This window comes from Macrobrachium nipponense, chromosome 30 (genome assembly GCF_015104395.2).
Source record: "Macrobrachium nipponense isolate FS-2020 chromosome 30, ASM1510439v2, whole genome shotgun sequence".
Taxonomy (NCBI): domain Eukaryota; kingdom Metazoa; phylum Arthropoda; class Malacostraca; order Decapoda; family Palaemonidae; genus Macrobrachium; species Macrobrachium nipponense.
The window spans coordinates 15,571,480-15,596,202 of record NC_087218.1 but is presented as its reverse complement, the minus strand read 5'-3'; the positions used below and the strand labels follow the sequence as shown (position 1 = coordinate 15,596,202).

Here is a 24,723-nt window from a genome sequence, read left to right as displayed (position 1 = left end):
GACTCTAGACCGCGTATGTTACAAAGTTCTAGCTAGTCTATCTCGTTTACATATTCTTACTGAGTACGAACCTAAATATGTGGTCTTTTGCGATGTTCTAGAACGCTGTTATATAATAACAACGATTCAATATAAAATGTGGGTGTTGACGCTCATCGCGATTGAATTGAAATTGATATATCCAGAAGGCCTCATCACCTACAGCATAATTACACATATGAGAATGTGTGTATGTTAATAAATCGTGCTCCGATGGCACAAGGTACGGGGAAACCAGGACTTTTAACCACACACAGCACAGACTATGCCATAACTTGCCTGCAAAGAGACCAGAGACTTACAGACTTTCAATAAAAAATCAAAGACATCTCATCAAATCCAGTAACGAGACACATGGGCGAGTTATCAAAGAAAACTAAACACTGACAACCTACCCGAGATCGTCCGATAGAAAAATGGCGACTTCAATTATAAGAGTATCCTCAACCTACGTAGTACGTGTTGAGCTTTTCATCACCCGTAAATATTTCGACTTGCGCAACCGAGAGAATGATTGAAATGTTGCAAATACCTACAGCCCACTCAGCGAAAAATATTTGGTAATTGTTGCACCGTCAGTGGGCGAGGGAAATAAAAGATCATGAGAACGAGTGGGAATTCCAAAGAAATACGTCTACCTAACTTGACAACCTAAATTTGCTTTACCGGATGTAGCACAACTTAACCTTACTCTAACCAACATTACCTTTTATGAACTAAAGCGAATACTTTACACGCACACAAAATATATATATATATATATATATATATATATATATATATATATATATATATATATATATATATATAATTTCAAACAGCACACTAACTCACCTATAGTTGTATAAACACTGAGCGAATACATAAGAGCTGCGCTGAAAGACCAGGTCTCTTTCGGGTACACGCCTCTGTATCCTTTGGTCTTAATCAGGGGCACCACAAACTCCTGGTACTCTTGTAAGGCCACCACGACCTCCTCGCGCCACTGCGTCTCCTCCAGGACGTTGAGGCGAAGCGTCACGTTCCAGAGACGGTGGACCATTTGTTCCCGGAGCTCCTTAGCCGTTTCCTCCGGCCTGGGGTCGCCCATCTCCCCCTCGATAACCCTGAAGGCGAACGCGCCCAGGATGTTGTAGGCAACAACGAGCCCGCAGACGCCCACCTGGGGAATATCGTTTTGCTCTTAATGGGCCAATGTTCTTGTTGGTCTAAATGCCAAGACTATTAAATCTAAACTGCAAAAGCAAGAGTCTATATGTATTGACCATATGCAACTTATACCTTTAACAACCGATATTCTTCTTCACAAAAGTTTTGCTTTGTATTATTAACAGAAAAATTCGCGTAATTTCAGCTTTTAACAATAATACTGTTTTAAACGAGACCATCAGGTAGATGAACAAATTCAACAGTTATACTTATAATGTATATGTAGGTAATTATAAATCAACCTGATCAGTTGGCTAGATTAGGCAACGTTTATAATAATAATAATAATAATAATAATAATAATAATAATAATAATAATAATAATAATAATCAATAATAATAATAATAATAATAATAATAATAATAATAATCTAATGGTAATTTTTCTGCCAAAATATATCTGTATCAGAATTTAAAGATTTCGACAACCAGATCAGTTCTGATAACCAGTGTGCGAGTTAAGTTTACGTTCTATTTTTACCTTTTAAAAAATTGAGCAATTCACTCTTCAATGCATTACCCATTACAAAAATAACCATAACAAGCCTATTCAATTTCATTAGACCTCGTCCTTACCTGAGTGAAGAGAAAAGCAATCAGGCGCCTGCAGGCGTCCTTCAGAATTGTCTTGAAAGTGGACGTTTGGCGATGTCCTTCGGCGGCGCCCCTCCGTTGTTCCCTCGCCTGCCTCTCATACACCATACGAGCGTAGGCCGTCTGCATGGTGACGGCCGGTAAGGAGTGCTCGGTTTCCTACGGTAGTCGCGTCTCACTTGGATAGTGTCATTCCCTTTGACACACACGACAACGTGATTTAGTTCTTAGATTCAGCATTTTTGGAAAGCAGGTCTCTGAATACATGTTTTTTGACATCACTACTTCACACGCATGAATGACAGCATCCCCTGACTGCTTCGTCCGAAAAATGAACTGAAATCACTTCGACATCACTGCCCCCTTAAAAGAGCTAACGATTAATGACGTAACTCTTTTGATGTCACCTTCCCCTTGCTTTAGTACTACTCGTGTCACTGCCAACAATAAATATCAGTGATGTATAACTTCACTTTTCCCTACAAATCATAAGTCAGTGACGTCACATTATCAAGAAGTAAGGATGTCTAAATATGTCATTTATATTTCCTTCAGTAGCAGGCAACATCCTTCTTCACATCACAACTTACGAGTAATCACTGATATGATAGGTAGTCTTACATTTCTATAAATTACCTGATAACGCAAAAGAATTCATTTATTCTATAAATGACCAGCTACACAGATCCCACAGGAGAGAAATAAATCAGTTGTGATATTCCTATGACAAGTCATATTAAGCTTACTCCCCGCGACTTATCGAATGACGTCACTTCATGCTTTGATGAATTATACTACTAAACATTGACATTTTTGAGCGCCATCAACCATGAGGAGGCCTATGTCAGATTATACAATTCGTTTGATAAAATGTAAGGACAAGCCTATATGACAAAGTTCATTAATCAAATAATACCTAGTCTTACAAATTAAATATAAATGAAACCATCCCTATGGGTCGTTTATTGACGATTAGCAATCCAACTGATGTCAGTATAGCTAATTGAAAGGAAAAGAATTGTAAAAACGGTAACGTAGGCCTAGGTGGAAAGTCGGCCGTTAATGTTACATACCTATTATTTTTCACGTATGGTCGTGGAGATTCACTGTTAATATGTTATATATATATATATATATATATATATATATATATATATTATTTATTTATTTAATAAATGCCCCCACCATTATGGGGCCAATGTTAATTTTCTTAGTTAACGTCGTTCGCCCCTACCTCACTGAAGTTGCAGGGAACTTGTATAGTTGTACAAATTTTCATTGAAATTTTCACTCACCTCGCTGTTTCTTTCGTTCACTACGTTAACAAACATCCTGTTACTATTTTATCTCTCGGGAGGCCACGCTGTATATCTATAAACAAAATCATAGGGTTTTCAGGAAACAAATATTTACACAATCCACGATGGCGTACCCGATCAACCGCGAAAGCGAACCTGCCGCTCCCACTGCTGAACAGATACTGACTTCACTTCACTTCACGAGTCACGACTGAGTCGACGACCCTCGTCAGTCGTCATTTGCTCGAGCCATTTAGACCTATAGTCAGCTAACGCCTCATCTCGCTCAATGGGTAAAAAGAGTTTCAGTCTTTAAAATATCAAAATAAAAAATTATCCTTACAGTGAAATCGGTAGAGAAGTTGATGTCATTTTTTTCATCATGTTGGGCATCCTAATCTCGAATTAGCTGTTAATTTCTAAATTTTGTATGATGTTTTTACGTTGCATGGAACTAGTGGTTATTCAGCAACAGGAATTGCAAAATCTGCAATTTCAACCACTGGCAAAGTTGCCAAAAAATCTCTTACATATCTCGAAACCTCGGCGAAGGAATCATGGACCACATTTGATTTTACCCGTCTTCTTATATAGATGAGAGAATGGAAAAAGCTAAGGTTCCGGTCAAAACACACGCGCGTGCGATATACACGCAGAGGTGAATAGTTGATGTTGAATGGAAATGTAAGGAAACTGTTGGAGCTATAGAGTAGATCTGTTTATGTAGTTACCAGATGTGAAAAAAAAGAGAACAGTGTTTCGCGATTGTTTTTTGTATGGTGTTTTTACGTTGTATGGAACCAGTGGTTATACAGCAACGGGACCAACGGCTTTACGTGACTTCCGAACCACGTCGAGAGTGAACTTCTGTCACCAGAAATAAAGCTCTCTCACACCTCAATGGAATGCCCGAGAATCGAACTCGCAACCAACGAGGTGGCACGCCAATACCAAAGCGACCACGCCACTGAGGCGCTTCGCGATTGTTTGGTCATGCGGAAAGAATGGGGGATATTTGTGAATCGTGTTTAATCTGGAAGTATTAGGAAGAGGGGGAGACCTAGAATGAGTTTCGATACGCTAGCGATGAGCCTTGTGGAAGCTTAAGGAGCATCAAATGTAGTGTAAGTTTTCTGCAGGGGGTGGCTCATCCACGATCTTAGTAAGGTATGAAAACAGCCATGATTATTCCGTCAAGTTGTCTGGGGCCACCAGTATTAGGAGAAACAATTCCATGCTAAAAGTGACGTTAATTTCGACCTTTAAAAAAAACCAAGTCATCTCTCAAATGTCTCAACATCGAACCTGTGGCCATTTGTGCTCGATGATCATGAAATTTTATAAGCATAATTCAGTCGTTTGGTTTCTTTTAAATTTATTTTCTATCACTTATTAGGAGAAATTAACTTAGGAATTATATATATATATATATATATATATATATATATATATATATATATATATATATATATAGATATATGTAACCCCTCAACGTATCAGCACTATTAAAGCAGTTATTTGTGGACTATACCTATTCAGGCATGACAAGAGAATATAAAATTTCGGCCAAAGGTCAAGCGATGGTACTTTATGAAACTTGGCGCTGAAAGGGAAACTGGGGGTAAGGTCTGAAAGGTGTGCAGAGAGAGAGAGAGAGAGGAGAGAGAGAGAGCGAGAGAGAGAGAGAGAGAGAGAGAGAGTATGAACAGAGGTACTGTAAAGGAAATGAAAGAGGTTGCAATTAAGGGCCGCTGCAAAGACCCTCAAGGAATGCCTACAGTGTATCACGCAAGGCGCACTTAGCGGCAATAACCCTCTACGGGGTATTCATGTTTAGGTTAAAATGTTACGTAATCAGAAGACCAGGGTCCTGAAGGGGTTACTATATAATCAGATTTTGCTTTTATAAAGCCATGGGCGCCCGCGGCAAGATACGATAAAGAAAAAATTCAATGTTACACTGACTTTTTTTTTAAATTCTTCCATACACTGTTCAGCTGAATTCAAATGTATATGGAAAGAACAACGCAGTTATATACTGTATACAAATATTACACAATACATAATGATACCTTTAATTTACTTAAACTGAAAGAATATATAGGTAATCGTTAGGAAAACAAAGTGATGTAGTTAAATGTAATATATATATACATATATATGTGTGTATGTATACATATATTCCAGGATCTAAGGGTGGGACAAGTGCCCCTGCCTGCCCCTACGTTGGGGGGGGGGGGGGGGGGGGGGCGCCACGTACAAAGCTAGAAGTGAAATACATTTTCTGCAGTCTCTTTCTGGTCTTGGCCCCCTTTTCGCTAAATACCATTTATCCTCGATTTTTTGGGCCTTCCTCATAGTCTTCTTCATCCTGCAACTTTCCTATCTGATAAGCTATTCATCTCTTATCATCAGAGGTCCATGTAAATGATAAGGAGATCAGTTTTAAACTCGCATCTTGTTCTTGTAGGATTTGAAAACTTTATTAGGTAAGAATTCGAGTCTTTAAATGTACATAAAATATGCAAACACAGTTGGCTTGACTGTAAAGATTAAAAGTTCGGTAAAGGTAATCTAGTTTTATTATAAAGTGAGGCAAAACAATGTAGTTCTACATCCTCCAGTTTTGTTTATTCTGACAAAAAGTGTCATTGAGAACCTCGACAGAGAACATAAAATTCTTTTACACTGGACAATCAGCAGAGACCACCTGTGACATACAAAGCACCGATGGCAACAGTGACCCTGTAATTAACGGGACCAATGAACAGCTCGACAATGTAAGGACTCCTTATGCTGTTTATTGACATGCTTGTCTCCTCCCACCTTCCAGGTGTGCCACCAAAATTCACTGTTATAGCCTCACCTCTCTGCTGTCTGACAACCACCTGAAAAAAATAACAAAAATTTGACTTAACAATAGTACCACAACTTTCCTTCATATTAAGGTGCGTCCACACGGTCGAACAATGTCCGACGGACAAACATTGTTACCAATTAAAGACTGTCTGCCGGTCTTTGCCTTGTGAGCAGAGTAATAACACTGGTATACAACCATAGATATAAAAGCCTAGATGCCGCATCGGCCGGCCGGACATACGTCATCAAATCCGCCATCTTGGCGCGGTAATTCAAACAATGCAGCAGGCTGCAGTATATGACGTTTTTTTCACCACTATTCGCTTAATATTGCACGGATTTTCTTGTCTGATGGTTCGTTGCAAAGCTTACATAATTCCCTACAAGGATCTAATAAAATAAAGTTGTTCCTTATTGTTTGAAAGTTAACTTGCAATGACTTTGTTTTAGCAGGAGGGGAGGTTGGAGAGGTGGAGAGCAGCACTTGAGGAGAGAGGAATGAGAATAAGCAGATCAAAAACCGAATATATGTGTTCTAGTATTACTGAGGATGGTGGAAGTAGCATAAGATTGGGTTGGGAAGAAATAAAGAAAGTACAGAAGTTCAAGTACTTAAGAGGACAGTGGAAGCATGGACCAAGAGGAGAGACACCGAATTCAGGCAGGATGGAATAACTGGAGGTCTGCATCAGGGGTACTCTGTGACAAGAAGGTCCCTCTGAAATTGAAAGGAAAGTTCCATAGGACGGTGGTCAGACCAGCAATGTTATATGGAACAGAAACAGGAAGTATGAGGAAAACAGAGGAGAAGAAGATGGATGTAGCAGAAATGAGAATGTTGAGATGGATGTCGGGAGTAACAAGTGAAGATAGGATTAGAAATGAGTATATAAGAGGATCGACAAAGGTAGCTGAAATATCGAAGAAAATACAGGAAGGAAGGCTTCGATGGTATGGACACCTATTACGAAGGGAGGAACGTCATGTTGGAAGACATACGATGGAAATGGAAGTGCGGGGTAGAAGGAAGAAGGGAAGACCAAGAAAGAGATGGCGTGATTGTGTAAGGGAAGATATGGAATTGAAAGGTATAAATGAGAACGAGGCACAAGACAGAAATCGATGGAGACGACTCATTTGCAATGGCGACCCCATATAAAAATGGGTTTAAGCTAGGAAGAAGAAGAAGAGGGTAGGGTGGCTAGTTGTACACAAATGTTAATATTTACCCATAACTATTGCTGTAAACAATAATTTGAAATGCTGTGATAAGACAGATTACTAAAGTAGGCCTACAGCTATGGATCTGTGCAACTTAAGTAAAATCTTTGTCTCTCGAAGTGCTCTGTTAAAAAATCCCCCAATATAATTTTTGGCACAGGCCTACAAGTTTAAGTCATAAAACTGTAGGGTTGAGCCTAAAATAAACTACAGTAGGCCCTAGAATAACTAGGATTTCTGTGTTATCTAGCCTTTGCATCTCTGCCTGCTTCTTTAAGCATGGGGTGGGGTGGGGGTTCTTCCAATTTTTTGAACGGGATGCTCCTCAGTGAATTCTGACCTCTAGACCTGGCTTTGGAAAATTTAGGGGGTATCAAGAGACCTCGTCTAGTGGCAAAAGTGACCTATCTCTAGACCTAATTTTATATGGTGAAATAATTATATAGAACTTAAATTTTTCACAAAACTACCTTTAATTTGCTCAGACTAGGATATATCATTATGGCAAGCATTAACAGTTCAATATAGCTCATCTCTAGACCTGTGTTGTCAAGGACCCAAATTATTATACCTTATTTGTGATAAGGGCCTGGGCCATCTCTATACTTCTACCCTTCCAGAAGGGGACCCATCTATAGACCAAAATTGCCAAAATGAGCCAATCCTGACGAGCAACCCTGTATACCCGGTCATAGTAACCCCGCCCCCCCCACCGAGCCTTTCTGCCTAGGTCACAATCATAAGGCCAGTCTAATTTATTTTCAGCTAACTGTTCATTGGTTTGGTCACACATGTATAAATTTAAAGCTATGGGTGGCCTTATGGGTCATTAAGCCTATACTTTGAAGTAACAACTCTCAAAATGTATTGCACAATGATTTGTTTCCATGATATTTGTTCTTACATTGAATGTATATATAACATTTATTGTACATCTGTGCATTTATTTATAAATATTCTCAGCAGTTTAAACAAGTTTTTTTTTCATTGCTGTTTCCAACAGTTTAATGATATTACATTGTAATGATAATCTATATGCATTGATATGAAATTAGCAGGCTATATCAAAACATCAACAAAAACTCATTATGTGCCTTGCTTGGCCATTTAGTTCTTATTACAAGGATCAGATTAACACTTTAATATTACATAGCTATAATGCAGTGAAAGAAATCTAGAAACATCAAATTAGTGTCCAACATACACGATTTACCCTATTGACCTAATGGCCCTTAAACAATATTGTTTTAACCATTTTTTTCGGAGGCATTTCAAATTATTGTTTACAGCAATAGTTATGGGTAAATATTAACATTTGTGTACAACTAGCCCCCTACCTGCTAAAACAAAGTCATTGTAAGTTAACTTTCAAACAATAAGGAACAACTTTATTTTATTAGATCCTTGTAGGGAATTATGTAAGCTTTGTAACGAGCCATCAGACAAGAAAATCCGTGCAATATTAAGCGGATAGTGGCGAAAAAACGTCATATACTGCAGCCTGCTGCATTGGTTGAATTACCGCGCCAAGATGGCGGGCCTGATGACGTGCGCCAGCCTATTCAGCTAGCGGCCGATGCGGCATCTAGGCTTTTATATCTGTGTATACAACCTCATCTGATACCTCTATTGCCAGATCTACATACTTCATTCGTTTCAACACTTATGACGTCATCCTGCTCTGCCTATGATATGGTAACAATGTTTGTTCGTCGGACATTTGACACACCTTTAGATGCATTTTTAAAGAGGTTATATTCTAGTTAGTTACCTCTTGTCAGAAAAATAATACATAGTGAAATCCCTCTTACCATAAATTCTGTAACAGTGGCACTTGGATAAACAATATCCTCAAAACTGAGTAGGTGAGAAACTGATACGCAGGTGATCTTTCCCGAAGGGGCTGCCATTCGCTTATGATACATGAACCTGGCTTCTTCACCTACTTCTAGAACGGCGCGTACATGAGATCCTCTGCCTGCTTACAAGATAATAATATTATTATATGTAATCTGACATACGATAGATATTACTCAATGAAACAATGAACGTCAAAAACAGCATGACACTATTCACATAGAGAGCAATCATAATCAGCAACAGAATTCAATAAAACTGGTGATTTTCAAGGCTTATACAAGTATGGATCTCACCGTGATTTCCTTGCACAATCCAGCTGGGACTAAGTGACTTGAATTCACAAGGCTGAGAATCAGCGTCACACCTTACAATTACATCCGGTCCCCTTGCAGGTTTTGGAGTGATGATGTTCACAAAAGGAGGCAGGGGATGCATTAGGCTGAAATACCACTCTGTCAGCCAACAGAATCTAAACGGAAAGTAAAAACGTCACAGCGTTGACCATTAGATATGACAGAAGCATAAAAATCGTGTATCTGATTTTTAAGATTTAGGAACAAAATGTGAGACAGTACTGGTCATCAAATAACTGAGCAACTCTTGCCTTGGATACCGCAAGCGAACTAACCTTTTTTTTTTTCTAGTTCTAGTCCCTAACTGCAATTTAAAGCATTTTAGGTCGTTGTAAGGAAACTTTCAATTTAAGTATGATAATAAAAATAATGATGATGTCTTCAACTTCAAATGGAATTAACATATACTTCATAATTTAACAATACTGCTTCTACAGAAATCGTAGCTGGTTCAAAGCTGAGTTTGTTTGTTTGTTTGTATGGTGCTTTTACGCTGCATGGAACCAGTGGTTATCCAGCAACGGGACCAACGGCTTTACGTGACTTCCGAACCACGTCGAGAGTGAACTTCTATCACCAGAAATACACATCTCTCACCCCTCAGTGGTATGTCCGAGAATCGAACTCGCGGCCACCGAAGTGGCACGCCAACACCATACCGACCACGCCACTGAAGAGCTTCTATTCAACGATGAGTCAAACCATGGCTCCTCCTCCTCCACTCACGAACGAGCCACCTTCCGAGCAGCTGTTCGAACCTTGATTTGTTCGTTAAGTCAAACTTGATATACTCACGAGTCAATACGTACAGTCCTATTTATGTTTTTTCATACTAAAACACAATATATGAGTACTGTACTGTATTTTACAGAGTAATTTATGAATACGAATGATATTTAAAACCTAAATATATTGATCAAATGATGATAATTAATATAGTAAAGTAGTTTATTTTACGAAAGTTCGTAAGTGGAAGAGTTTGTATCTATAAAAACTAAATATATAAATAAAAAGGGGCTTCTTATTACCTATAAAATGCAGGCCTATTTCCAAATAAGCAGGTTAGCAAGCATAATTCTTGACCATCACCCGTGGAAGGGTCTTCAGGCTTGTGACTGACATTTGAGGCCTGCTGTACTTTACCAACAGTTTGCGACGGAGCAGAAAGATTCCACTCTGCCATTTGTGATTCTGTAATATTACTTGTTGGTCTGGTAAGTTTGGCAGCTTCAACTTGGCTAATATTCTCGCTGTCTGGATCGGGAATGCTTTCAGATTGTCCTTTCAGTGTGCGAGAAGGCACGACAAACGTCGTAGCGTAACCTGAAGGAGAATAAGCAGCGGAATTAAATTATGCCAAAAATCGTTGAACGGGAATATCATAGTTTCGAGATTAGAAGTTCATAACAGTTTTTTCTTTATAAATGTGTAATTATTCCCATGCGCTTCCCAAGCAATGACCAATCGAGATACAAGTTTTATGATTTACTTATTTCACACATGTCAAGAATAAATGACAAAATATAATCCATCATAATGGAAAAATAGTTTTAAAAACCTCGATCAATTTGCCTGTACAGATAAATCTTATGTATGTTATCTTTGCAATTTACGTCCTGACAAAGTTGACAGCTTAAACGAGGAATATTTCCAGAAGTGAAATACCACCAAAGAGACTCACCACAAAGCCCTGGGTACTGCAGAGAACACGAGGTACCCGGAGGGCAAGAAGAACAAGGACCACCTGGGAGGTACACTTGGGAGAATATGATATTTCCTCCGGGCCCATAATCACAGGTGTAAAGTTTCCTCCACCAACTACCTTGTTTGTACATAGTAAATCCACAACCGATCGTGTACGAGTTGTACCATATCATCTGGGTGTAGTGCCCAGTGGCAGGTGTATACCTATTGAAACATTAAGATACTGCAATTAAGTTAACTTATTACATTGCATTTTTTGTCATTGCTGGAGAAAAACCTTGATGCTGTTCAGTCCTTCCATCTTTTTATATCATACCAAGAGATAATGTATCAACTCATAAGGACCTTTCAGGATGGCCGAATAATTTAGTGAAGCCAAACATCTTTTATGTCAAGAACTTTTCACAAGTTGGGCTAATAAGCATTTTCATAAAAAGCTGTCAAATCCAAAACGGCTTGGCTCCATCTAATAACAAGATAAATAAGCAGCACCATTTATTACAACTAAAAACCAGGCTAAGCCTGACGTGAAATTAAATTATAACACTACAATTATAGTCGTTTTGATGGTAATCAGTTAGTCACTTATCTCTCCAGACCCTTGAGGTGAGTTAACACTAGGTTTCACCGCACGCTGCATGTGTAAGACTCATCACCAACTCCTCCCAAATTCTTGTTAGCCCCGCCCACTGGACTGCTCATCAGGACTTGCGCCACACCACTAACTCACCCGAATGAGCAGTCCAGTAGGCGGGCTAACAATAATTTGCGAGTTGGCGATGAGTCTTACGCAAGCAGTGTGTGGTGAAGCCTAGTATAAACTCACCTTTATGAATGCAAACACCTTGAATCTTAGTCTACAACTGTATTTACCTCTTTGATTTAAATTAGAGTACCTACTGATATGGTCGAATATGATTTGAGTTAAATATATCCACTTCATTGTACCAAGTGTTGATGACAACTGACCATTCAATGGTATTGTCTCGTTTTATCTGGGCACTTGTGAACAGGTTTTGTCCAACACCAAACCTTGCTGAAGAAATAAATGAGTAAATCAATAAAGATGAATGAAATGGGCATGAAGAACGAGACACAAAGACAAAACATATACTGTGGTAAAACGAATGGTGAATTAGAGGTACAACCAAAATCACTTAGTAAATTAATAAAAATGAATGAAATAGGTATAAAGCAAGAGGCAGAAAGACAGAACATATACTGTTTTATATATTTAGTGATCAAGTTATTCATACTGTAGTAAAACGAATGGTGAATTAGAGATGCAACCAAAATTACACAAACTTTAAAACTGCATAGATAACCACCAAAGCACATGCCACATTTTACAAAAACCTTGATATCCAATGACAAGTTAGAATGAAGATGGAACAAGTTAAAACTCTGATTAGGGAGACGAGCAAGTTTGCTTTTGCAGTGTCATCAAATAACTAAATTACTTTTCTTACAATAATGGTGACAATTAATGTAACGCCATGGTATTAAAAGCTATGCATTCTGGATACAGTATGATTTGTTGTTTATGAAATATGATTGATTATTTAATGATGCATACAAAACGTTGTTCTACAAAGCCAAGCAAGTTGAAGCAACATGAAGTTAGTGTCCTCCTCTTCTGTAATCTCAGCTGGACACTGGAGCGAAGGACTATTTACCTTACTGTAAACAAAACTGCATTATAGTTAGTCATTGGTAGCTGTAAAATCTTGCCTACAAACCTATAATCTCAGTCATTATGATTTCGAAATCTTTTAGTTGGGCTACACATTCGACCCAAAAGCTGGATGCATGATGAAGTGGAATACAAAAGCCAAAGCACACACCCAAAATTAATATTACATCATACCCATCCATTTGAACCTCAAATGATTCTTCAACGAGAGAAGCACACGAATCTAGAATTATGTATACATCCTTGACAAACACGGATACTTTGATCTCTATTTCTTCCAGAGGAGTACCTCGCCAACTCTACCAACTACTACATCCTTGATGGGAGTCTATCTGGGAAACTCACTAAGAGAAGTGAAGTCAATCAGCTGTTTTCATTCTCTTGAAGAACCCTGACAACAAATCCTGAACTTTTTACTGTCATTCCACTGTTACTTGTACAGTCTACTTCCAAATTCTGTGCCACAAACCTTTTTGTCCCTGGATGGTAACTTTAGAGAACAATCAGAAATGACAAAATGGGAGACTTATGCAGAATGCAGCCTAGTTTTGCCTCAGAGTGCATGCACTCAACTCAATACACTGGACCATCCCCAAGCCTTTACAGTATTATGCAAACAGCCCTTGCCTCTCTTCCCTTCAGTAAATTGGATGCATCCAGAAACACCAGAAAATAGTTTCAAAATCCAACCTTTCCTTTGTGCTGAATAAACACTCACAAATAAAACTCAAAGGTAGCAGTATCTTGTTAAAGATCTCTTGGACCAGATATTAGCTGAGGGAAAAAAAATAATTTAATGAAAAACTACAACATGCTTCCCTGGAGTGAAAGTTCAAGAGTGGAATGATTAGACAGGTAACTCACTAGAAAGTAAATGTCTTGCATCTCAGAACACTTCCACTTGAAGGTTTCATGACTGTGCACTGGTAACCAACAATAAAAAAAAATGGATGCAGTTTTCACTGGTGAACTGCCACTGCACAAAAATTAAATCTCCACTCTTTATCTGCAGCTATGAATTCCAACACAGGCAGCATGCGATTTACCCAGCATCAGAAGTTAGGTAGGGTTAGGCTTGGTTACATACTGTAGTACTTGTATTTCACTTTTTAATTCATGGTGCCCTTGGTCAATTTACACTAGGCGGGATCCACGTGGAGGGGCTCCCTTTGCCAATCTGGACCCATAAGCCTATGCTAGGTTAAAAAGTATCCCAATATTTTACTTTATGATATATAAAGCACCAGGCAGGTTAGGCTGGATGTCCTCGATTGCCTCAGGCTCCTTGGCAAGTTAGGAACCAGCACCCTAAATTAAGAAAAGTTAGTTGAAGATGTAACTTACAAGTATAACTACCTGTGACAGATTCGCGTGATAACGCTTCTACAATTCAAAGATAACATTATACACACCAGTTCCCTTGATGAAAACCACAGTGAAAAGATTTTCTTACAAATGATCAAATGATGAAATAAAAATAGAGTATTCGTGGGCTCTATTACGTTACTCACATACACGACGACAGGCTGAGCATTCATGCATGAAAATGCACTGGTCCGCATGGCTTTGGGCAACTCGTGCTAATTCCTCATCCCACTCCTGCAGTTAAGAGACTGATACATTAACCTGATGATAAGTAAATCTATGTATCGTCTTTTCAGCTCCATAGCTGACTTAGTCTACAGAAAAATTTTGACTTCTTTTGTTTCCATAAACCATGTACTACTAGCTATTTTCTTCATGGCCAGAGAATATCTGCTAAATTACTGAAAGCCACTGCAGACGAAGCGTGGTTAAGAGTGTGAAATTGGTTACAAATTATCAAAAATAAAACTTAATACATCCTACCCTACCCTATAACATTGTGCCCCACCCACGTCTTATAAAGATTTCCGATATTTTCGGGCATTTCCGAGATATTGTATATCCACGGTCTGCAGTCAACTCAATTTCTGTTAAAATTGGCGTGAAAGTTTTATCTAGTATTAAACATTAGTATCTCATGAGGGCATAGTCTAGTATCGCCAGACTGCCAGTGATTGGAAAGGATGCAGGCTTTTTCGGACCTTAATCTTGGCTGATTCAGACCATTTGCTAGGCTGATTCGGACCCATACTAATAATTTTATATTATAGCAATGGGTATTTCCATATAAGCATTCCGTATCGTTCGTCCCCGCGAATACGAAAGCCACCAGGAATTGGGGCGTCAAATGTATTTCGCAGTGTTTAGTACGAGCCCCTGGGGGTTAATTACAGTCGTCCGAATAAATATTACTTAAAATTCTGGTTCAAGAGGTAAAACTGCATAGAAAAATCGGCCAATCATATGAAGGTCCGAATAAGCCTGGATAAAGAAGGTCCGAATAAGCCTGTTCCCATTGGAAAGGCCCTTACCATGAGCATCATATTTGCCGCGGGAGGTTGGGGACCTGGGGAACCTCTCCTCTCTTGACCTGTTGCTACTCTTGACCTCAGTCGATTGTGCTCTGCTACGATGAAGGCAGCTTCCTCGGGGCGTACAACTACAGACACCACTTGATTGCCACAATCGGGCCCCGTACCTGCATTCGCGCAGAGTGTGTGCAATGGCGTGAAACTACAGTAAGGCGACCCGTTTTCCCCTCTGGTTCTATCTAACAACACTAAGAGTAACAAAATCATGACCAGCTTGTGAATATAAAGTGAAAACTGTAACACTGTTATTAACTAGCATTAACCACGACCTTTCATGACAGCGTAAGGAGCGAAATTGTTGGTCGTTGTAAACAACTGCACACAAACAAGAACAGTAACTCATCAGTCAAGTGTCAACCTGTATAAACGCCCATCTTTACAGAACTGGGAAAAGAAAGAAAAAAAAAAACTAGTACAAAGGCTGTAGAATACCCAAAACAGGGATTTCAACACTTAAAAAAGACAACGAAATGTAAAAGACAATTAAATTTTTTTCACGCTTACTTTATCAATCTTAGGTCCCCATACACTGAACGATTGCCTATACCGTTCGCAAAAACATTGTGTATGGGTTTGTCTGAATGTAAAATTGGGTGGAGTTTCGGGTCTGAACGATCTCGGCGGGAATCTGTCACGACCAAGTTGCTGGCTTGCGATGTCCGTCATACACAGGTCATGCAATAGTATGCAGGCTTATTCGGACCGTGGCTGATTCGGATCGTGACTGATTCGGATCAGATTCGGACCTTAGTCTTGGCTGATTCTGACCATTTGCTAGGCTGATTCGGACCTTTGTTTTGGGTGATTCGGACCCATACAAATAATTTCATATTATAGCAATGATCTTAGGGAAACCTTTGATGAACTTTCAGGCAAGGTGGGTGTCATTGGGCCAGTTAGAGAGTTTATGGATTATGTTGACCTAACGTAGTTTCAGAGTCAGGTGTGGGAAATGGAGAACTGGTCAGTGTTTGGGCGAAGTATTAGGTTAAACAACCATGTGGAGGGGTGGGATCATAAGCTGAACAAAAAAGCCAAAAAAGTAACTCGCATTTTATTTACTTATATCTTTAATATACTTAGAGGAAAAGGAAATACCGAACCAGGTGATTTAAGCTTGTCAAAGAGGGCAAATTTAAGAGACATCAGAGAAAGCAGGTCAAGGAACTACAAGGGCGTGTCATGAAACTGTGGGAGGACTATAATGAAAGGAAAATAACGACTGGTCAGCTACTGAAGAAATGTGCGCCAGTGTAAATCAAGGGGCTATTTCGGATGAATTTAGGTTAATTTGGGCTTTATTTTTAGCTTTATTTTTACATGAACTATTTTTAAAATTAGACCAATACGTAACTGTACGACATAAATGGACCTAGAAACGTGAGAGGGGTGGATTTCCATTGCTTCCCCATTATATTTTCACCATAGACTTTGGAATGACTATGAATTACAAACATTGAAACAATATCATAAAAAAATGTCATATATGTTACATATGTAAACACAATAGCAGTGGCGGCTCGTCAGCAGGCACTGTGGAACTGCAGCGCCCCCTATAGATTTCATAATATATATGCACAAAATTATGAATATATACATGAATATGAGAAATTAAGTATAGATTATCAATAATCCTTTAAAATTGATTACCATTCTCTTGTTTTTGTTAAAAAATAATAATAATAATTGAAAAATATGTGAAACTGCTGGTGCTCAGCAGTTCTTATTTTGCTTGTAGGGTAATAATGCAAAGACTTTGGTAATAATGTAGCCATCTCTCACGGGATGGGACATGGGAGCACTGCCCTCTCCTCGAGCATTGTTAGCCTAGCTGTTGGAGGGAGAAGGTGTGATTTGGAATTCGTCAGTAGCCTAATCAATATGTAGTATTAGTTATAGTGATCGAATCAGTGACGATACTAATGATATGTAATGTAATGCAGAATAATCATCTCAATGATACTAAAATTCAAACTAGCTTTCGGCAGCGATTCTGCTGCCTTCCTCGAGAGTGTGTATGTGTATGCATGCGTCTGGTTTTAGGTGGGTGTTCTTTAGTCCTTTTGTTCTATATAGGCCTATGTTATTTTATTTTACTGTCATACTCAGTTTTGTACTATCTTAATGTTTTTGTTTTCGAGTTTTTATTCTTTTTAATGGTTTAATTATTTTTATTTTGCTACGCTTAGTTTACATGAACTTAATATTTTTATGTAACCTCATATTCTCAATTTTCCGTCAGTCCGTCCGCCGGTTTTTCTGCTGCCGAAAGTTACTGCTTTGAATTTTAGTATTTTCATACTTTTTCAGTTTTGTTTACAGTTTCAAATTTGATTAGGGTAATCATCCACTAGTAATCAGTTATAACCCAATAAAAACAGAACTGAAGAAATTAAGTTTTCGGAATTATTTATTGTGCCAATATATATATATATATATATATATATAGATATATATAATATAGATATATATAATGTGTTTATGCAGTTAATATCAAGGAATTGAAAAAAAAAATTATGATAGCCAGGAGCTGCCACTGCATATTAGGTCCGAATCGGCCAATCATATGAAGGTCCGAATAAGCCTGGATAAAGGTCCGAATGAGCCAGTACATGGTCCGAATAAGCCTGTTCCCGTGCAATGCATGTATTTGTCTGTCGATTTAATGCTACCGCGCGCGCCTCTTAGAGATGTGCCACGTGTTCCCGAGACAAAATCTCTAGTTCAGACTGCAAAAGGTGCGGGGAGATCGTTCATACTGTCTGAATAGTGTGTATGTGCGTGTGTGTCGATAACGACAAACGTTCAGTGTATGGGGCCCTTTAGTTGAGAAGGTCCGTATTTGTTTAGATGTCCGTAGAGAATGCACAAATTTACTTTTCTTTCTCACAGATAACGCTAACATTTCTAAGGAATGATTAACATGTCAATTAAATAGTCAGTCTTAAGCGGTTTTGATTAAGTAATGATACAGTGCACGATCAACTGCTAGTTCTCTATCTGATCACATTAGTTTTTTTAATGTCCTGCCGCAAAAATTCTACCAAGTTATCTTTTTGTGTTATGGTAGTCACGAAGCTATCACTACAAGGACAATTTTAATGTTAGAATAAATAAAGCAGGCATTGATGATCTACGTACAAATGTCGTTAATAGTTTTATCTAGAATGAGAGACCTTTAGTTTCCTTGTGATATCAGTCCCTTTATATTAGTGTTCAATCATTGTAGCACGAAAAGAAACAACTAAATGCCATTTGTGGAGCTTTGATGCATAAAAATGGACTAGTCTGCAATCATGCAAAAGCATATTGTATATGAATACGTAAAATATTTATTATAATAAACTGTACGGTTTATTGCGATGACGTACCACCAATGATGGGAAAACAATGAACTGATGGCTGTATATATAGGGACTTTTCTAATTTCAGTGAACAACCGTTACAATTCTCAACAAGTAGCATATAAAATATACTTTTATTTCTACGTACATTTAGAAAATTACCCTCAGAAGCTTACACAGCCAACTTGGATTTATTCAGATTCTTTAGGCTTTGGCCATTTCTTGCCATCTGGATAATTCAAGAATTTTCATGCCCATAAAACATTTATCATGACTAAATTCTAGCATAATACTTGAAGACTGTAATCGCAATTTTGCTTAAATTATTTTTGCCCTCTTATACTCGAGAGACAAAGCTGAATCAGAATTCATTGAGGGTTGCATGCGGCAAAGCTGAACTGTCAATTCTTATTTTCGATGGTTTTTCTACCTAAAATCTGTGGATGTACTGCAAAACACATATAACTTTGATATATATTATACTAAACATATGTATGTTCAAGTTTCCATACTGTTATAAAGTACGGTATATAGTATTATGAGATCGATTAAATAAGAAATGGTACTTTTATTTCATTTTTACAGATGAAAAAATCCAATTTACTTTCAATTAAATTGTGTACATTAAAAAGTTACCTACAGGAACCTCCAGAAATGAACGAGGATGCGGATCGGGTTCTTGGAGCCCATTATTCCTCCAAGATCGGGTTAGGTTATCTTGGTCTTATTCCAACACGGACTCTTGCCTTTAGACGACCTACATCATACATATTTTTCACCTGTTCATGCTCTCTACTTTCCATGCATGGCCGTGTAAAATCCATAAGGCCCATTTCATCATTTCTGGTACCCTTATTACTATTCATGAAATATGCCCTTCTTCCCGATTGTCACTCGCCCAGACTTATTATCTTAGGTTATACTATACTATACTATGTTTTTTTTTTATCTGTCCATCCGCCTGTGGTGTTTTTGTATGGTAACACTGCGTCCCGGGCTTTAGATAGTTACGTTATGTGTAAGTTTTAGGTAAATAAAAGGATATGTGGGTGTACATTTGCAACTGAAAAGTGTTTTAATAATTTACTGTATGCGAATTACACCGTTAATATTCGAAATAGGATATTATTATAATCATTGAATGTAAGCTGAATGTAACTATTTAAAGCCCGGGACGCAGTGTTACCATACAAAAACACCACAGGCGAATGGACAGATGAAAAAAAAAAAAAAAAAAAAAAAAAACAGAGTATAGGCAGTAACAACAGCCTTTATTAAGATGCTGGGCGTGTTCTCTCTTAATCGTTTGTTCGTTAATTGCATCTTTCTTTTAGTGTATCTTTACGATCATACTTAAAACCTTGAATTTCTGGATTTTGTTTTTGGACAGTAGAAACTTTTATTGAATTCATCTGCCCTCTATTGTCTGTAAATACATCAGGGCAACCTTTAGTTTTATTTTGGGTCCAGAGAAAATTGGATGGTATCAGGTAGTTGTTGGTTAACCAACTAGTCAAAATATTTATATTCAATAATAATTCTTCTTCCCAGCTTTATCTCTGTTCGGGGTCGGCGTTTCTAATGACTCTCTTCCATCTACCTCTGTCCTGTGTCATTTCCTCACTCCCTTCTCCCTCATATCATCTCTACTGCAATCTCTCCAGCTGGTCTTAGGCCTTCTTCTCCTTCGTGTTCCATCCACCTCCACGTTCATCACTTCTCTTACCACGTGTTGCTCTTCTCTTCTCATCAGGTGGCCATACCATCTTAACCTTGCCTCTTGCACTTTCTTTGATGCATCAGTGACCTTTACTGTACCCCTAATATGTTCATTTCTAACCCTGTTCTCTTTGGTTACTCCACTCATCCACCTAAGCATCCTCATCTCGGTTACGTTCAACTTTCTGCCCTCTGTTTTCTTTAGAGGTGCTGCTTCCAATCCATATGTCATTGCTGGTCTGACCACTGCCTTGTGCACTCTGCCCTTTAATCTTACAGGGACTTTCCTATCACATATGACACCAGACACCTTCCTCCAGTTGTTCCAACCACACTGAATCCGGTTGTTAATTTCCTCTTCCATGTTCCCCTCATTGTCAACCATTGAGCCAGGGTACTTTAATTTATGAACCCTTTTGAGGTTTCCTCCGCCTAATTTGATTGTTGTTTGCTGGTCGCCATCCAATTCGGTTGTCATATATTCTGTCTTTTTCCTGCTTATTCTTAAACCTCTACTCGACCAAGGCATATCTCCATCTTTCAAGTTTTCCCTCCAGTTCTTCCCTGTTCTCGGCTACCAAGACTATGTCATCTGCACAGAGCAGACACCATAGTGGCTCCTCCCTGACATCCTCTGTTAACACATCCAAGACGATGTTAAACAGAAGTAGGCTTAGAGCAGATCCCTGATGTAGCCCGACTCCAACTTGTGTTAATTTTCCGTTCTTCCAACTGTAGATCTGACGTTGGTCTTTACATTTCTATACATCTCCCTGATCATTCTGACATACTTCTCCATCACTCCTCTCTCCCCGAGACCTCTCTATATTTCCTGACGTGGTACTCTGTCATATGCCTTCTCAAGGCCTATAAAGGCCATATGCAAGACCTTTTGCTTCTCTCTGTACTTTTCCCTATTTGTCTCAGAGCGAAAATACCATCCTCTCCATTTTTCGGGTATCGTCTCACTTTCCATAATCTTTTTCATTACCTGCCACAATATGTCAACTCTTCATCAAGAGCCTTCCAGGCTTCTGCAGGTAGGTCAGCTGGTCCCACCGCTTTACTATTTGTCATCTTTTGTCTTGTGTGTTATATCCTTGGTACTATTATTTCTCGAGTGCTAGTTTAAAAATCTTTCCTTGCCCTTCCTGGTATCTTGCTCTTTGTAAAGCTGGTCATATGCTCTATCCTTAGCAATTGCTAGTTTTCTTTGCCAATTCATTTGCTTCCTTATAAGCCATTCAGTAGTCTTCCAATTGGGTCCCCTCCCACTTTCTTTGCTTTGTTGCATCCTTCACTGAACCATCATGTTTCCTTTTCGAACGAACATCTTGCCACTACTGTCAACCAATATTTCTCTAGCAACCCTCGGTATTATTTCCATCGTTCTGTTCCACCATTCATCAACGTCGTCTGTTTCATGAGTTAGTTCCTAATATTTATTCTTTAAACTGCATACAAAGTTCAATCTCTTACAGCTTAAACCATTAAATTTATATTAAATAATTAATCTGAAATATAAATTTACATAGTTATAGAATCTTATCCTTGGGAAGAAAGCCGATTTTTCTCCCTACACTTGTTCGAACATTTAAATACAATGTGGTTGCTGCAATGGCGTGCACTTGACTATATATCCATTAACATCAACAAATTAAGACAGATTTAGTGCTAATTTGCCTTCCTACTGACGATTATTTTTCTTTTACCGACTCACCCTTATCTTTAATTTCCCCATTATAAGTGAAGGGTGTCCAACGTACTTTAAACATGTCATTGTGGTAGTTTGCCGGTGTCTTCAGTGAAGAGATGAGATCTTTTGTCTTGACATTGCATGGAACCAGTGGTTATTCAGCACCGGGACCGAACTATCTTCAGAAATACAATTGCACACCTCAATGAAATGGACGAGAATCGAAGTCGCGGTCCGAGAGGGGGTTGATCTGGTCGGACAGATATGAATGGGGAACGTAGGTCTAAAGGTAATAATTCGGGTTCCAACTAGGGGTCACAGGGATGCTGCAACCTAGATGGCCTTGCTGCAACCAAGGCCATCTAGAGGAGAAAAGTCAGTGGTGCTTTCCGCTTTGAATGAAGAGGTCGCGCTCTACTTTCCAGTTTTCTGCTGTTATTTCGGAAAATTTTACTGTATATTAACCCGTAATATTTACCTGGAACTGCGCAATAATGCCGTTTATGTGCTGTGTACCAAACTGCAAAGGGAATTACCGAAACGGACCGAAAGTGAGTGTTTTCATTCCCAAATAGTGATGAAGAAAAAGCAAAGTGGCTGCAGGCAATCAAGAGAGCCCAGTATGTTCCTAACAAGAATAGTAGGGTAAGTACTATATTCCTTTTTGTAATATTTCCAAGTGCATTACATTTTCCAAGTGTATGTAGTTAAAATGTAACTTTATAAGTACATAGTGTCATTACGTTGTTCGAACGTTACTGGGAGTTTACTTCCTCATTCTTTCTTTGATTTCTTCCTCTCTCTCTATGCTTTGTACATAGGTTAACATTGCTTTAAAACAATTTTCAGGTGTGTGAGCTACACTTCAGGTCTAACGATATTGAATCCGAGACATGCTTCTTCGATGGGACAACTGGGAAGAAGCTCACAGCAAAGTTGAAAATCCCAAGGATGAAACATGGTGCAATCCCTTCCATAATTCCAAACTGTCCAGCTTACTTGTCTTCATCTGCTACTTCAAGAGAGTCGCCTGGTGAAAGACAAAGGCGAAAAGAAGAGCAGGCACTACAGGCAACGGTGTTGCAAAGTAAAATTGAAGAACACCAGCGAAGCTCAAGGCAATTTTTCAATGTCAGTGAACTAAAAAATAAGCTAGATTTTTTGGACACATCATACTGGAGTGTTGTAAGTAAGGATGAATCACTGATAATATGCAGAATAATAGTCCCCACACCCTTCCATAATCCGGTCAGTGACAATTAAAGAGAACTGTAATATTAATATGTTTATAAATGATGTTCAGTTGAAAATGCTTGGAAATCATAAAGTCCCTGTAGTTCTTAACGATACTTCGGATCTTGAATTCTTGTTGAGTAAATTACGAATGACTGACATAAGGGAGCAGAAAACAGCAAAACCTTGTAACATTGATACTATAATTACTTTGGTAATTTCACTACTATCAGTAATCAAAGAACAGTCATTTCAGTACACTTCAGTTTGTTTGCGAGCAATTAAATTTAATGACAATGAACAGATGTGAATATTCTGCAGAACTGTTGGTATTTTCTTCATTGTTTTACAACAGTCCTCCAAAGGTTTACAGATTTTTAAGGGAAAAGAATTTTCTGATACTGCCAAGTTACTCCAGTCAAAAGGATTTTCTTGGTCAAAAACTTTCGGGCCTGATTCTGAACAAAAACCCTGTAATTTCCTAGTATATATTAAAAAGATTTAAAACACTCGAGGCAGTTGATACAAGGTAACGCTAATGGTGGATGAAATTCACATAAAGCCATATTTTGATTACAAATGTGGAAATATTGTTGGGGCAGCAACAAGTGCAAATGTCTTTATGATTAGCAGTCATGTCAAAATTTAGGGATGTTGTACACATCACTCCAGCAAAATGTATGAAAGCTGATGTTCTCCATACCATTTTGAAGAAGTTATTGTTGGTTTGGAGGAGATAGGTTTCCAGGTTATATGTGTCATAACTGACAACAATGCCATTAATGGTAAGGCTTTATCACAGTTTGCCAAGCCACCAAAATTATCAATAGTATATCCACACCCAGTAGATAGTAGTAGACCACTCTTTTTCATGTTTGATTCTGTTCACTTACTCAAATGCATCAGAAATAACTGGCTAAATCAAAAAGATGTAGAGAAAGAATATGTTGTGGAAGCACTTTTGAGTATTGGCAAGAAACATTTCTTAACATGCTATTCTACTGATGCAGACTACATAGATTATTCACACATGGTGGACAATAATGAATGTGCATGCACCCAACAAGGGTGATAAAACAAAAAATATTTATTCTACTCCATTAACTACTTCTACTGATTTTGAAAAAATTAAATTCCTTAACAACTTTGGAAATTGGTTAGAAGCATGGGAAAAAATGGAGTCTATAGGTGGAAAACTCACACGTGAAACTTTCACAGCTCTAAAGTACACTACTCATGCCATTACAGAAATAGCTAGTTACTGTACATCAGAGCTAAATATGATATATATACTTACTGCCAAATTTCACTGATAAATTAGATTCTAGATTTGGTCAATATAGGAAACTTTCAGGTGGTAATTACAATATTTCTATTAGATATTTGAGTGAAAAAAAAAAAAAGATTCGAATAATGTCAGTGTTGGAGAGGAATTTGACAATGAC

The 24,723-nt window shown here is 38.3% G+C and overlaps 2 protein-coding genes across 10 annotated transcripts in view; both read right to left on the bottom strand.

Moving 5' to 3' along the window:
• Nucleotides 1-3,385, bottom strand: part of LOC135202309 (TWiK family of potassium channels protein 18-like) — a 79,440-nt gene extending 76,055 nt beyond the window's left edge. For 2 of the 9 annotated variants that reach the window (XM_064231651.1, XM_064231650.1), the window contains exons 1-3: nt 3,138-3,337; nt 1,825-2,478; nt 874-1,201 (exon numbers count right to left, since the gene is read on the bottom strand). In XM_064231651.1, coding sequence (XP_064087721.1) covers nt 874-1,201; nt 1,825-1,971 — 475 coding nt within the window. In that variant the 5' untranslated portion in view covers nt 1,972-2,478; nt 3,138-3,337. Of the gene's footprint in view, nt 1-873; nt 1,202-1,824; nt 2,479-3,137 lie in introns of all 9 variants that reach the window. The other 7 variants (XM_064231644.1, XM_064231645.1, XM_064231643.1 and 4 more) reach the window with 7 other exon arrangements.
• Nucleotides 3,386-5,704: 2,319 nt separating this feature from the next.
• On the bottom strand, nt 5,705-15,648 carry LOC135202017 (uncharacterized). The gene is made up of 8 exons (XM_064231292.1): nt 15,227-15,648; nt 14,342-14,429; nt 12,038-12,173; nt 11,115-11,341; nt 10,462-10,756; nt 9,374-9,549; nt 9,032-9,198; nt 5,705-6,028 (listed from the first exon to the last, which is right to left on the bottom strand). Exons 1-8 carry the CDS (start codon nt 15,491-15,493, stop codon nt 5,837-5,839), a joined length of 1,548 nt encoding a protein of 515 aa, XP_064087362.1. The 5' UTR covers nt 15,494-15,648; the 3' UTR covers nt 5,705-5,836.
• Nucleotides 15,649-24,723: the final 9,075 nt, after the last annotated feature.